Source organism: Stylophora pistillata, chromosome 2, assembly GCF_964205215.1.
Source record: "Stylophora pistillata chromosome 2, jaStyPist1.2, whole genome shotgun sequence".
Taxonomy (NCBI): Eukaryota; Metazoa; Cnidaria; class Anthozoa; order Scleractinia; family Pocilloporidae; genus Stylophora; species Stylophora pistillata.
In genome coordinates, this window is record NC_142520.1 from 57,563,758 (window position 1) to 57,576,506 (window position 12,749).

Below are 12,749 nucleotides of genomic sequence, written 5' to 3' on the forward strand. Positions count from 1 at the left end.
TTTTTATTAATAGATGTCTTTTCAATAGTAATTAATACCTTTTCTTTTTCCTTATTCATTTTATTCATGTTATTCATGTTAATTGTAGCACGTCTGTTTGCACAATAATTCTTAATAAAGACCTTTATCATTAAAAGCTCGCACCTGACTGTTTAGAAGTAGAAGTAGGCATCTATATTTATACAGGATAGCCCCTTCAGCGTAGTAAACACTGGTATGAACGGGGGTCCTGTTACCCACCCATCCAACCCCAGGGGAGGACATCCATCACACAGTAATCTCGTGCGTGGGAAATTAACGTCTCCTGCCCCTAACCCTACAGGAGACGGGACCTCCATTTATTCGTCCCTATTCGAGAAGACTAGGATATCTAATCATTTCTTGATGTTATAGAAAGGTAGCATATTCTTCTCAATTATTTTAAGACCCTGATTGTTGGGTTTACACTCTCTCTCGAGTATTCAGGTTATGAGTTGTCCCTGGTGGTTCCTTACCCAGATACCAGGCAGTGGGTTGAGCTATCTATTAATACCCTGTGTCTAGCTGAAGACAAATGTGTTAGCCTAAGCAGTGATAGTGACTGTAATTCTTAATAAAATCCTATACAACTTTATTAACAACTTTGCTTTCACACAGCTGGTAAATGTGATGAGCAGGTGAAGAGAGAGGAGACTCCTGGGCCCAGTGACAAAGGTAAAGAAGAGAATAGCTTTTGATAGGTCATTCAAGATGTCAAGGCTCTACATCAGTTATTGAAGAATCTTTTTTACCTTGGTTGTCACTGGGATAAGTTATAGTGGAGAATTAGTTCAAGATTAATTACTTTTTAAAACGCTTCAGTAAAAAAAATCGAGCGACTAGTACTAATGTCCTTTTCATTGAATAAATAAATTTCTTAGGAAAGTATAGATTAAAGGAAAGTAATAGTTGACAACTAATTTAAGTAAAAGTGTCTACACACCGATCGAAGGTTCTGAAGATTCAAATCAATTTAAATGATTGGATTAATGCAATCCATTTTAATTCTATTTGTGCAGGTCAAGAAGGAGAAAATAAGTCTGAGCCTACAGAGCCAACTGAGGAAGGTAATAAAAGTGAATTGCTTTTCAGTAACTTTACTCTGTCCAACATATGTTGCATTTATTCCCGCATACAGGGCAAGCTGTTTATGAACATAACAGTTGGCTGGGCCAATATTCTAGCTTGATAACGGGCAGTGGGACGGATTTTCTATAAAGACTCCTGTATCTATTTGATGGCATATCTTAGACTTTGCAGTGACTGTGGCGGTAATTGTCAATGAAATCTCATTATTAGCTTCAAAGGTATCCGTATTTCATCCTAATTAACAATTTTGCTTTGACGCAGCTGGTGAATCTAAGAAGCATGATCAAGGTAAAGGAGAGAGTGGTTCTTGATTGGTCACTCAGAAGGTTAAAGTTAACATGTGTTATGGTATTAACGGGTACCCTAGGCCAATTTTCTGGCTTAATAGCAGACCATGGGCCGGTTTACTCTGCAGACCACTTTATTTAAATATTTGACGGCATTTTTGTCAGCCTACACAGGAACAGTGACTGTAATTATGAACAGTACTTCATTGTAACTAATACCTATGCTTTAACACAGCTGGTGAATCTGAGGAGCAAGTGGCAAGCGTAGAGATCCCATTGCCTGGTGACAAAAGTAGGTGGTTTTGATTAATTATTAAATATATTAAGGCATTTTATGAGTTCTTGAAGCATCCCTTTTAACTTGTTAGGCGCTGGACAAATTCTAGTTGAAAACTGGTTAAGGACTAATGACTTTTTTAAACGCTTAAGTAGAGAAAAGAATGAGCGATCAAGTACCAAAGTAATTTTTTTTCAAATGCATTATTTCTGAAGTTGAAGAAGAGAAAGTGCTTAAACCTGACATGGACTTCGCAAAAGAAGGTAACATTCCTCATAAATTAGCCAACATAAGGTAAAAGTGGTCCACACAATGCTTCATTCGATGACGCTTAATCACTCCACCTTGTTGCTTAAAGAAGCCTTGAAGTTTTCAGATCGACATCAGAAGTGACCTCATTGAGAGATAAAATAAGCACTTGAGTATTATTATACTTTCTTGTAATGGAGGGTGAAAACCTTTCTTAAAATACTGCTATTTATGATGTGGAGCTGTCTCACTTTTTTAAGCATTTTTAAAGTGCACCTACACCCAAAAAATTTTTTTCGCTTAACGATATAAGCTTATTTTTTGGAGTATTTCTGTGCACAAATTTTTTAATTTGCTCAAATCTTTAATTTTCTATGCCCAGTCAAAATACGGAAAATCGGCCGCCATCTTGCCCCACGACCGAGTTTAAAGAAGAATGGCTCTAGCGGGTAATGTGACGTCAAATCGAGAACACGAAAGTCTGCATCTCACACATTTTCACTTGTTTGGGAAGATTGTCGTCGCTATTGTCCAAAATATGCCGACTAGGTGTGTTGTATGAAGATTGTATGAAGCACGATACCCTCTTGCAAATTTCGCACATTGCTACATCCTTCTACAACACACTTAGTCGGCATATTTTCGGACAATTATCGACTACAACCTTCCCAAACAAGAGAAAATGTGTGAAAAGCAGACTTTCGTGTTCTCGATTTGACGTCACATTACCCACTAGAGCCATTCCTCTTTAAACTCGGTCGTGGGGCAAGATGGCGGCCGATTTTCCGTATTTTGACTGGGCATAGAAAATTAAAGATCTGAGCAAATAAAAAAATTTTTGCGCAGAAATACTCAAAAAAATAAGCTTACTTCGTTAAGCGAAAAAAATTTTTTGGGTATAGGTGCACTTTAACGATACAGATATTTGCTCAAATAAAGAAAACATAGCTTCCTTGTGGTACATCTCTTTAAATAGAAATGGTGTTTATGATTTTGTGTACCTTAATTTTCAAAACATTTCAATACAGACCAGCTACAATTGTGATAGCGGTAATCAGTTTACAATCTCTTGCAACAATATAGTCACATTAAAGTAACTTTTAAAATCAATATTTCTTTCTCCTTTCGAATTCCATCCAGGGGAAGAAGAAATGTTTGATACCAGGCTTTAGCTCTCTGTTTTTGAAGCAAGGTAAATATGTATAAGGTTTGTTTTAATTAATATACTGAATACCACTGACTGGAGGGTTATGAAAAACTGCCTCATGAAGTTATGTTTTGATAAATATCTTATAAAGCTTATGTGGTTAGTTTTATGTTTGAGATGTAACATGAAAATCTGCTCAAGTTTTGTTGTGATGCATGGACGTTTAAATACATAAAGAGTTGGTTTTTGATTACTAGAACTTTCAGTTTCTTGAAACTCTCTATAATCTGAATCAAAACTGACTTCCTTTTGAAGTCAAACAGTGTAACTGTTAAATAGTTCTTTAACTTTCTGGTAATTAAATCAATTTAAAAATCGAGATTTTACTGCATCTGCAGGGCCTGCAATGATCAAAGCTACGTTTGGCGATGAAGACTGAAGGAAGCGTAATAGGTTCTAGTTATGATTTGCTCCTTGTATTTTTTCGAAGTCGCTCGACATATATTTTTTTTCATGCATCCCAATCACTTTTGCCAGTAAGAGTAACAACGTTTCTTCAAACTGATCAATTCACTCTCTTACTTCGGTGATGCATGATTTGAAAAACGTCTGACCAAAAACGTTTCTGGGTGTCTAGTAGACTGCATGAGTACTCTCGACTTCATATCGAGGGGTCTCAATGTGGTGAACCGAACTTGAACTTGAACTTTATTTTTATTTAGACACGGTAAATCTATCAGATAAAATGATAATATTATTACAATCTATTATTACAGTTACAATCTATCAATCGTTAGTCATTAGGCGTAAAAAATGGAAAAATCATAACCGTTTGTCGTTAAAAAAGTTCATCGTAAAAAAAATTATGATAATAACAATGGAATTATACTTCATATCCAAGGGTCTCAATGGGTTGAGGTGTTAACCATTAGGCGTAAAAACTGGCCAAAATGTTTACTGTTAGCCGTAAAGGCCATCACTCCACTAAGACCCTTATATCTGCCTAACTGTCAGCTTAACTATCTGCCTGACTATGAAATGGACGATCTGCCTGCCTGTCTACTCGACCATGCAATCTTTAACCAGTGTGTTCTCTCTCTTTGCCCCAGAAAGCGTCCAAGGAATATATATATATACCACTAGTAAAGAAATCTTGAGTTCTGGGAGGACAGAAAAAAAGTTAAATAATTCAATAGATAGAGCAGAGTGATTCTAGTAATCAACAAGTATACTATCTGTGGCGTAGTAGATGAAATAACAAGTTTTCTGAGCTCTTTATTGTATATTAACAAGGTAAAGTTAGCATAGAACATCTTGAACTATAATTAATAAGCGTGTAATGGCAGTTTTTTTTCATGTTTGTGTTATTTCAACCTTTTTTTTAGTCAATTATTACATATATAATAAGCTGATGTCTTATTTCTGTTCCTTTTGGCACATTTCCACATACTAGAGTTTTTATAGTTAATTATAGTTATTTAGAGTTTATTCGTAGTTTTTTAGTTTATTCGTAGTTTTGATATTTCATATATTGATATTTTGTAAAGATTATTTGTAGTTTTAATAGCTGATTTGTAGACTATTTAGTTTTATTCGTAATCTATACGGTTTATTTGTAGATTTTACAGTGTATAAGTCGTTTTTAATTGTTGTCATAATTTTATAGCTTATTCGTAGTTTTTTGTAGTCTACCCGTAGTCTCAATGACCTATGCGTAGTTTTTATAGCTTATTCGTAGTTTTTTCAGTTTAGTAGCAGTTAGTATTGCTTCTTCGTAGTTTCTATAGTTTATTCGTAGTCTTTGTAGTTCAAACGTAGTCTGTATAGGTTATTCGTAATTTTCATAGTTCTTAGTTTTTATAGTTTAGTCGTAGTATATTGCAGCTTAGTAATAGTTGTTATAGTTTATTCGTATATTTTATAGTCTATTCGTAGTCTACATAGTTCATGCGTAGTTTTTATACTTTATTCGTATTTATTTTCAGTTTCGTCGTAGTTTTACAGTTTTTCGTAATCAACATAGTTTATTCGTAGTTTTTTTAATCTATTCGTAGTTTTTTAATTTATTCGTCATTTCTATAGTTTCTTTGTAGTTTCTACAATCTATTCACAGTCTATATTATATTTGTAGTTTTAGTTTATTCGTAGTTTTCATAGTTTGTATTTTTCATAGGTTAGTTGTAATTTTTCTAGTTTGTTGTGTTTGTAGTTTCGTTCTAGTTTTTATAGTTTAGTTGTATTTTGCATAGTTTAGTCGTAGTCTGTATAGTTTAATCGTAGTCTTCATAGACTATGAATAAACTGTTGTCTACATTGTTCATTCATAGTTTTTATAGTTTAATCGCAATTTTTCATGGTTTAATCGTGGTCTATATAGTTTAGTTGTACTTTTTTAATTTAGTCGTAGTTACTATAGTTTAATAGTACTTTCTATAGTTTATTGTTAGTTTTTTTATAGTTTAGCCGTAGTTTTTATAATCTATTCCTAGTTTATGATTTTTTAATAATATTTCTTATAGTTTATCGGTGGTTTTTATAGTTTATTGTCAGTTGTTATTGTTTATTGGTAGTTTTTTATAGTTTATGGTAGTTTTATAGTTTATTGATAATGTTTATAGTTTAGTGGTAGTTTTTACAGTTTATTGGTAGTTTCCATAGTTATTCGTAGTTTTCATAAATATTTAATAGCGTACTTATAATCTAAATAGATCATTTCTTAGCGTTTTTTAACTCTTTAGCAAGCACGATAGGTGAATAAGTCCGAAGCTACGACGATTGTTATGTGGGGTTGCAGATTATAGGGATGACTTAGAAATTTTAATGGTTAAGAGTTCTGTGGTAAGATGTTTGGCAGCACATCAATCTAAATAGCTCATATCCGTATGTATCGAGTCGCTCAATATCATTTGAATCTCTAGCGAAAAAAGGTAAAAATAACAAAAAAAGGAAAAATTGCTGAATAGGATGTCAGTCATTCGAGATTTGGTAGTATAATGACTATCTAAATAGTTTTTAGAATTTTTATGACTGGTTAGCGAGCATTATAGCAATTCAGAAGTTTCATCATGAGTGCAGATTTACCAAATAACTTAACTAACGTTTGGTTAACGAATGACCAGTCAGTTATAAAAATATTAATAGTTTATATGCGCAACTCGCTTGCGAGGATTCTGCACTCCTACTACCTTTCCAGTTGTTAAATTTCATTGTTATCAATAACATCGTTGAAAGTGTGGGAAAAGGAAAACAGGAAAATATGCAGGTTAGGACGCCGCTTATCAGAGTTTTGTAGTATATAGTGATAATCTAAATAGCTTGTTTATTGGAAGTTTCATAACTCGTTTGTGAGTATTATAGTCATGAGTTACAGTGACGTTCATTAATATTACGTTTACGTTATTAATATTTCACTCAAAAAACAAAACAAAAATTTAAAGCGAAAGGTCTAAGAATACCGCTAACTTAGATATTTCGTGGAGTTTCAATGTCTAATTTTGTAGTTCATATCTAGATCTTTTAAACTTATATCGAGAATTCTAGTTCATTGTAGTATGTGGTATTCAAGCTGTTGGATAACTTTGCACAAATGTGATCAACGACATGGCTTTTACAGTAATTAAAAATATCTTCAACATGACAATGGTTTTGAGAGGGAAATGGCGGAGTTACGAAAACTGTACCAAGTATGTACGAGTTGTGAATTTGGGAGTCGTGTTTACCGTAAACCAGAGCCTCAAATAAAACAACTTTTAGACCTTATGCTTGAGTTTATTTTCATTCTATCCATGTCTTGCCTGGGCTTTATCTACAGGGTGGATAATGCGTCACAATGCTGTTCGTGTCAAATAAACCGTGCAGAATGGTTTTCTTTATCTCCCAACCTTAATGGGAAGGGGCAGATAGACAGCCTAGAATTCCAAGTGAAGCCGAACCTTGGATTTTTATCAATTGAAATTAACTAGAAGTTATCTGAAAGATGTTACCCCTTTTCGGAGCTTTTCAGACGACATGACGAGCTTTATGCGACTTTGAAATTCACAGCTGGGTATGGGTTCTAATTTCCGGGGTAGTCAAGAAAATCGAATTAGCAAAATTACAGATCTGTCATGACTGCACAGTTTGCGGTGGATGAATGTGCTAAGTATATCTTGAGTGCGCTGTCCAAATGAAAACCAGATCATGTATGGACACGCGATTTCATTTGTTTATTGTCTTTTGTGAGCGCCAGGCGCCACCCCGTGTGGGGGGGAATGGATCGAGATTAAAAAGGTTGTGTTGTGAACACATGTAATTAATGAGTCTGGAGTGTGTTTTTCAAACCGGGACAGTTAGAATAATTTCCCAAGCCTAGGAATCTCCAATGTATCCATAAATGGTTTGTTGTCAACTCTAATTACACTAAATATATAACAAAGTGCTTCGTCGCGTGTAAAACAAAAATTGGCGCGAACGAGACATGGCGGTGAAGTTATATCCTCTTCGCCGAATTTTCGGACTGTCGCTCGATCCAGGCAAAATTTGGTACACTGTATCAAACGGCTGGTTTTGTAAATCAAGAGAGTTCATGAGGAGTGATTGAGGACATTGCAGAAGTATGCGTCCGCCATCTGGTCGACGGAAATGGTGGACAAGTCGACCCACCGTGGTTTGGTTCGTCGCCAAAGAAGGACACTGTTAATGTTTCAGCCCTCTTCAGAATAATTAGAAGAGCGTTACGACGAAAAAATCTCGTTGAATAGCTAGTGGTTGCTTCAGATCAATTTAGGTTAGTGAGGGAATTATTAAATTTTCACCAGTTTGACTCGGAAATGACTGGAAGATCGAATTTTCGCGGCAGCTTAAGACAGCTTGGATCGCTTGGATTGGAGACGCCACTATCTACGCCTGCTACAGTAGCCGACACAGTGGTCGCGCCTGTCTCTCTTTAGATATAAAGCGACCACTTAAAGATCTGCTGAAGTTGGATAAATTGATAGGACCTCGTTTATTCATGAAACGAACTGGAAGACCTCTTGCCGGTAAGGAAAATTTTTGAGTTATCTAAATGGCTGAATCTAAGATGAACATTTAAATCCACTTTCAATTTTTGCACATACATGTACTGCATGATGCTGCTTCTGATAATGATAACACTGTTTGTTTGTACTGCAGGGAGAGTATTGGAATTGTTCCAATTGATTTAGCTATCACTGCTATGTCGGGCATGCCGGCCCGCGGTATCTGTCACATATGCGCACGCATGCCACGTGCGCACCTTTTAGATTTGACAACCGCCATGTTGAAAATATAGATGTTGAGTTTGTATTGAGTTGTAGTAATTCGTCTGACTTAAATCCGTGAAACACAACAATCACAACTGGCAAAGGGCTCTGTGGTTCTTAATAGAGTGCTAGCTCTAGCTGTTTATCCAATTGTGATTGCTAATTGTGCTGAGAAAAAGTTAGTAGAGTTTGATTTTACTATACTGTGGATATAACTTCTTTATCATTCCCTATCACAGGTAATGGGTATCTGTTAATTGATAATCCAAACTCAAACGTAGACTTACTCTTAGACTTTTTTCTTACTTTTCTCAGGAACAAGGTGAAGAAGTTGATTGTTTGGCTAAATGAGGGGAATAAAGTTCTGACAGATGGCAAACATTACAAAGCTAATTTTAAAGGTTGCATTTCAGATTGGATTATGCTTTACATAAAATATTAACTTTAATTAACCTTTTCAGGTTTAGGTCATATTTTATTAAAATTAATTTTTGTAAATTATCTTTTTACTTTTATTTTTTTCTTAGTTACATTTGACTATACATGCTTCTTGAAAAAGTCGATGAAGAAAATTTTGTGCTAGCTGGGCATGGACTCAGTGTTGAACTCTGTTTGTTATGTCATACGTTAAGGGTAATTTGAACATTTTTTTCCAAAAAAACAAAAACTAAACAAACAAAACTTGAGGCTAAGCAGTGTCAATGTTTCTAGAAAACAGGCATCCCCATATACCCTTCAGAAGGTTTTTGGAGTGAGCCACCTACCCCTTGGAATATCCACTTTGTTCCTTTACAAATTTTAGCATTTGAGATACCATTCCCCTTTGTATTCTTAACAGCCTTCCTCTTTGGATGGATACATGTGGATACTATTTGAAGTCAAATCGTTAATCAAGAAATTATATCTGATCCAAAAGATAACTTGAGCAAGTAAACCCTTGAACAGTTGACAGGGAGCAGTTAATTATTCAGATCATTAAATGGGCTTCTTTTTGAGTTTTTCTTCTTTTTTATGGAATGGGCCACTACATGTAGCTACTACTTTTGCACCATTCAAATAACTCACTGTCAGTGTTAATAATTGTCTTTTTCAATTTCAGTTACTGTCTGGCCTTCCTGAAGTAACAGAGAAACTTGGCTTTTTTAAGCGTAGTTACTAAAAGTTGGAATCACCTGAAACCACCTGAAACCATCTGAAACCACCTGAAACCATCTGAAACCATCTGAAACCACCGATGAAACCACCTGAAACCATCTGAAACCCCCAAGGAAACCATCTGAAATTACCTGAAAATATCTCGAAACAATTTAAAACAACAGGAAAGCACCTAAAAAACTGCGGGTAACATGAGAAAATAAGTGGCACATCGGAACCAAAAAAATGATACTCTTTGATTCTCCTAATTGCTCTTTGCACATGAATATGAAGAGTTGCTATTGCTTTAGTTTGCTGTATATCCTTTGATGAAAACCGAGTTTAGCTCTGTAGGAAAGGAGGGATATTGAGCTGTACTCCTTTTTCTAATAGCAAATCTCCAACATCAAAACCTTTGTCTGCCATTACTGAATCTTAATTCCTCGGGCAAACCCAATATACCACTACACCTAGTGATTTCCTTGTCAGATATAGCACCAGTATACAAACTAAAATCAAAGGAAACTGCTTCATAAGGAGTTATTCCAACGAAACCTTTAAAGGTAGTATTGCTTTTGTAAGATGAATATAATTGACATTGTAGTAAGAGGGAGCTAGGGGTTTTCATATGAATTTCCGTGCAGTCTATGATTACCCTAGTGGTTGGATATAAAGAGTTCGAAAACATTCAGGCATATAACAATTGACATCCTCCCTTGAGGGCCACATTGGTGGACTTCCCAACATAAAATAAAGATAATTGCACCAAGTTGTTGACTTTCTACTGACAGAGGATATATGAATTTGGAATCTGTGAGCAAGGTCTTGCTCAAATAATCCCAATCTAGGTCTTACCAAAACACATAAACAATTCATCTATAATTTGCATATTCCGCGCCCCTGAGCGGCTTTGCCTCTCCCCTGTAGCATAACAATCAGTCATTGTTTGTGCAGTTGGTTTAACCAATAATCAGGGTTGTGTATAAGAGCCGGCAGCCGGCGAAGTTCGCCGGCTTCTCTGCCAGGTTTCGCCGGCTACTTTCATTGCTTCACGTACGAGTCAAGATATGTCGAGGAGATGATGTTTATCAGATCTAAACTACTTGGGCTAAATAAAAATATAAATTTGCAGTGCCTATCTTTCTCAAACATATAAAAGACTTCAGACTCAAGGGCAGTTCAAACACGTTATGCTTGAGCCTGTCCAGTTTTGAACAAATCTGGCCGCGGTGGTGGGAAAGTACGAACAATATGATGTGATGTCCGCCATATTGGATTTCGATACATGAAAGCGTTATTACTGCGAGCAGGAAACTGGGAAAGAATATTCTTCGTACGTGACTATCACCACGAAATTGCGAAAGTTGCTGTGTCCCCGAAAGAAGCCAAGTTTTTCTTGTTGTCTACTTATGTTTTATTGAGTCATTATCTGTAGAAAACCTTTCCAGACTAAACTTGTATACAGCAAGCTCCTGAGCTGCAGGTTTCCTTGCTTCATAAAGATCTTTATCTACCTGTGTATTGACTGCTCTAGCCTTTTAAAATGTAGCAGTTGTTTCTCTTTTGCAGTTTTCCAGCTCTTGGGCCCTTAGCATTAGTTCCAATTTTAGGGCTTCTAATTGATCCTGGATTGGTGGTTCCTGGGAACCAATGGCTTCGGTATCTCCCTCCATGTCACTCTCGCCAGTCTGTGTTTCTCTGAAAATATAGAGTATTCTGTCCTCTAAAACCAGAATCAAGTTAATGAGTTAGATCATTAAAAGTTGTTTTTACCTACTCAAGTGGTGAATGATCTTTCTTCTCTTAAGACTTTTTGAGGACCAGTCAAACTGAGAGGGAACAGATCCTCTTTTAAGTAAACGTCGTCCTGCGTTATCAGGGGGTAGATAGTCGTCTTCAAGAAAATGTCTCTAACAAACCCTTGTGCTATTTGTAATCTCTTGATCAAACACGTCAAATTTAAGAGATAAGGCGATCATGCGGTACAGCAGTGAAGTATAGCAAAAGAAAACACTGTTTTAATAACTTTTATTACTTTACCTTGAAATCAGGCCCTTCGTCTATGCGAATTTTGATAACCCATCACTTACGAATTTCTAGATCTTCGCTTTCTTTTCCGCTTGGAATGCGATGAAAGACAAGTTCTTCATGATATCGAGAGTCGCCATTGCATCGGGGGAACACAGCAGTGGTAACTAGATTTCCTTTTTCCTTTCGATGCAGATAATAGCTGTGTTTGTTCTAGAGCCTTAACTGGATCATTCGCGGATTCATCTAGTACAGAAAGACATCGAAGTTTGAGTACAAATGTCGTATTACGGCAGCGTTATGTCTACCTTTTCGCTCAAAAAATAAAATGTATTCAATAATAAGTTGATATCTTGTTTTCGATGAAAATAAAAAGCCTCTCAGTTGATTTCACAAGTCTTTATTTCTATTCACATACCTTGATTAGACGCCCTGTTGTTCATGTTGCTCCGCCGACGTGAGAGATAAAAGCGGCAAAATTCGCAACAGTATTAGTACGTATGATTTTGTTGCTGATACACTCCAAGGAAGCTGTTGATTAAAACTTACTAGATTTCTCGAATTGGGATACCCTTTAACTTATTATCCGCTGTATTCTTTGTTTGAATGCACACCTCTGTGACCTCTATATTGTCTGAGATCACTGGAGTGCTTGCTCTCTAGTATGGCGTTGCTATGCGGTATCTCTGCAGGTGATCTCTAACTGCAAAAGGCCGTCCTTGACTCGATACTTATATCAAACGTCAAATGAGACAAAGGGATTATTTACAGAAAAAAAGCTCACACTACCGGACTTCTCTCAGACTGGAAAAGAAATCGAGTTACCAATTTTAATCAGAAAGGAAAAGGAAAACTACAATTGAAGGCTGATCGACGAGAATGCTGGCGATCCCAACTCATTCTGGTGAACAGTTAAGAAAATCCTGCCCTCCGAAAGCAAAATACCATCACCAAACCTCAAAGTCGACAGTAAAGTAATAATTGAAAAAGCCCAATCGCAAATAATTTCACTAATGTCTTTGTAAATACAGTTATCAACCTTTGCAAACTGTTTATAAATGCTGTATCGAACCCCTCGTCAAGTATATCTTTAACAAAAGCTACGAACTCTACTTTTCTGTTTACTGATATTTCTGAATCTACTGTTCTGTCTGAAATCCGACGACTTAAATCACGCAAAGTTGTGGGCTTAGATAACATTCCACCAAGACTTCTAAAGGACGCTTCTGCCATGGTCACTAAGCCTTTTACTGCAATAA

General features: G+C 36.0%; 1 protein-coding gene across 2 annotated transcripts in view; it reads left to right on the plus strand.

Moving 5' to 3' along the window:
* Positions 1 to 3,217, plus strand: part of LOC148740614 (uncharacterized) — an 8,603-nt gene extending 5,386 nt beyond the window's left edge. The window contains exons 4-8 of one of the 2 annotated variants that reach the window (XM_088751084.1): positions 637 to 693; positions 1,038 to 1,085; positions 1,630 to 1,686; positions 1,887 to 1,934; positions 3,061 to 3,217. In XM_088751084.1, coding sequence (XP_088607210.1) covers positions 637 to 693; positions 1,038 to 1,085; positions 1,630 to 1,686; positions 1,887 to 1,934; positions 3,061 to 3,092 — 242 coding nt within the window. In that variant the 3' untranslated portion in view covers positions 3,093 to 3,217. Of the gene's footprint in view, positions 1 to 636; positions 694 to 1,037; positions 1,086 to 1,629; positions 1,687 to 1,886; positions 1,935 to 3,060 lie in introns of those variants that run through there. The other variant, XR_015997339.1, reaches the window with a different exon arrangement.
* The last annotated feature ends 9,532 nt before the right edge of the window (positions 3,218 to 12,749 follow it).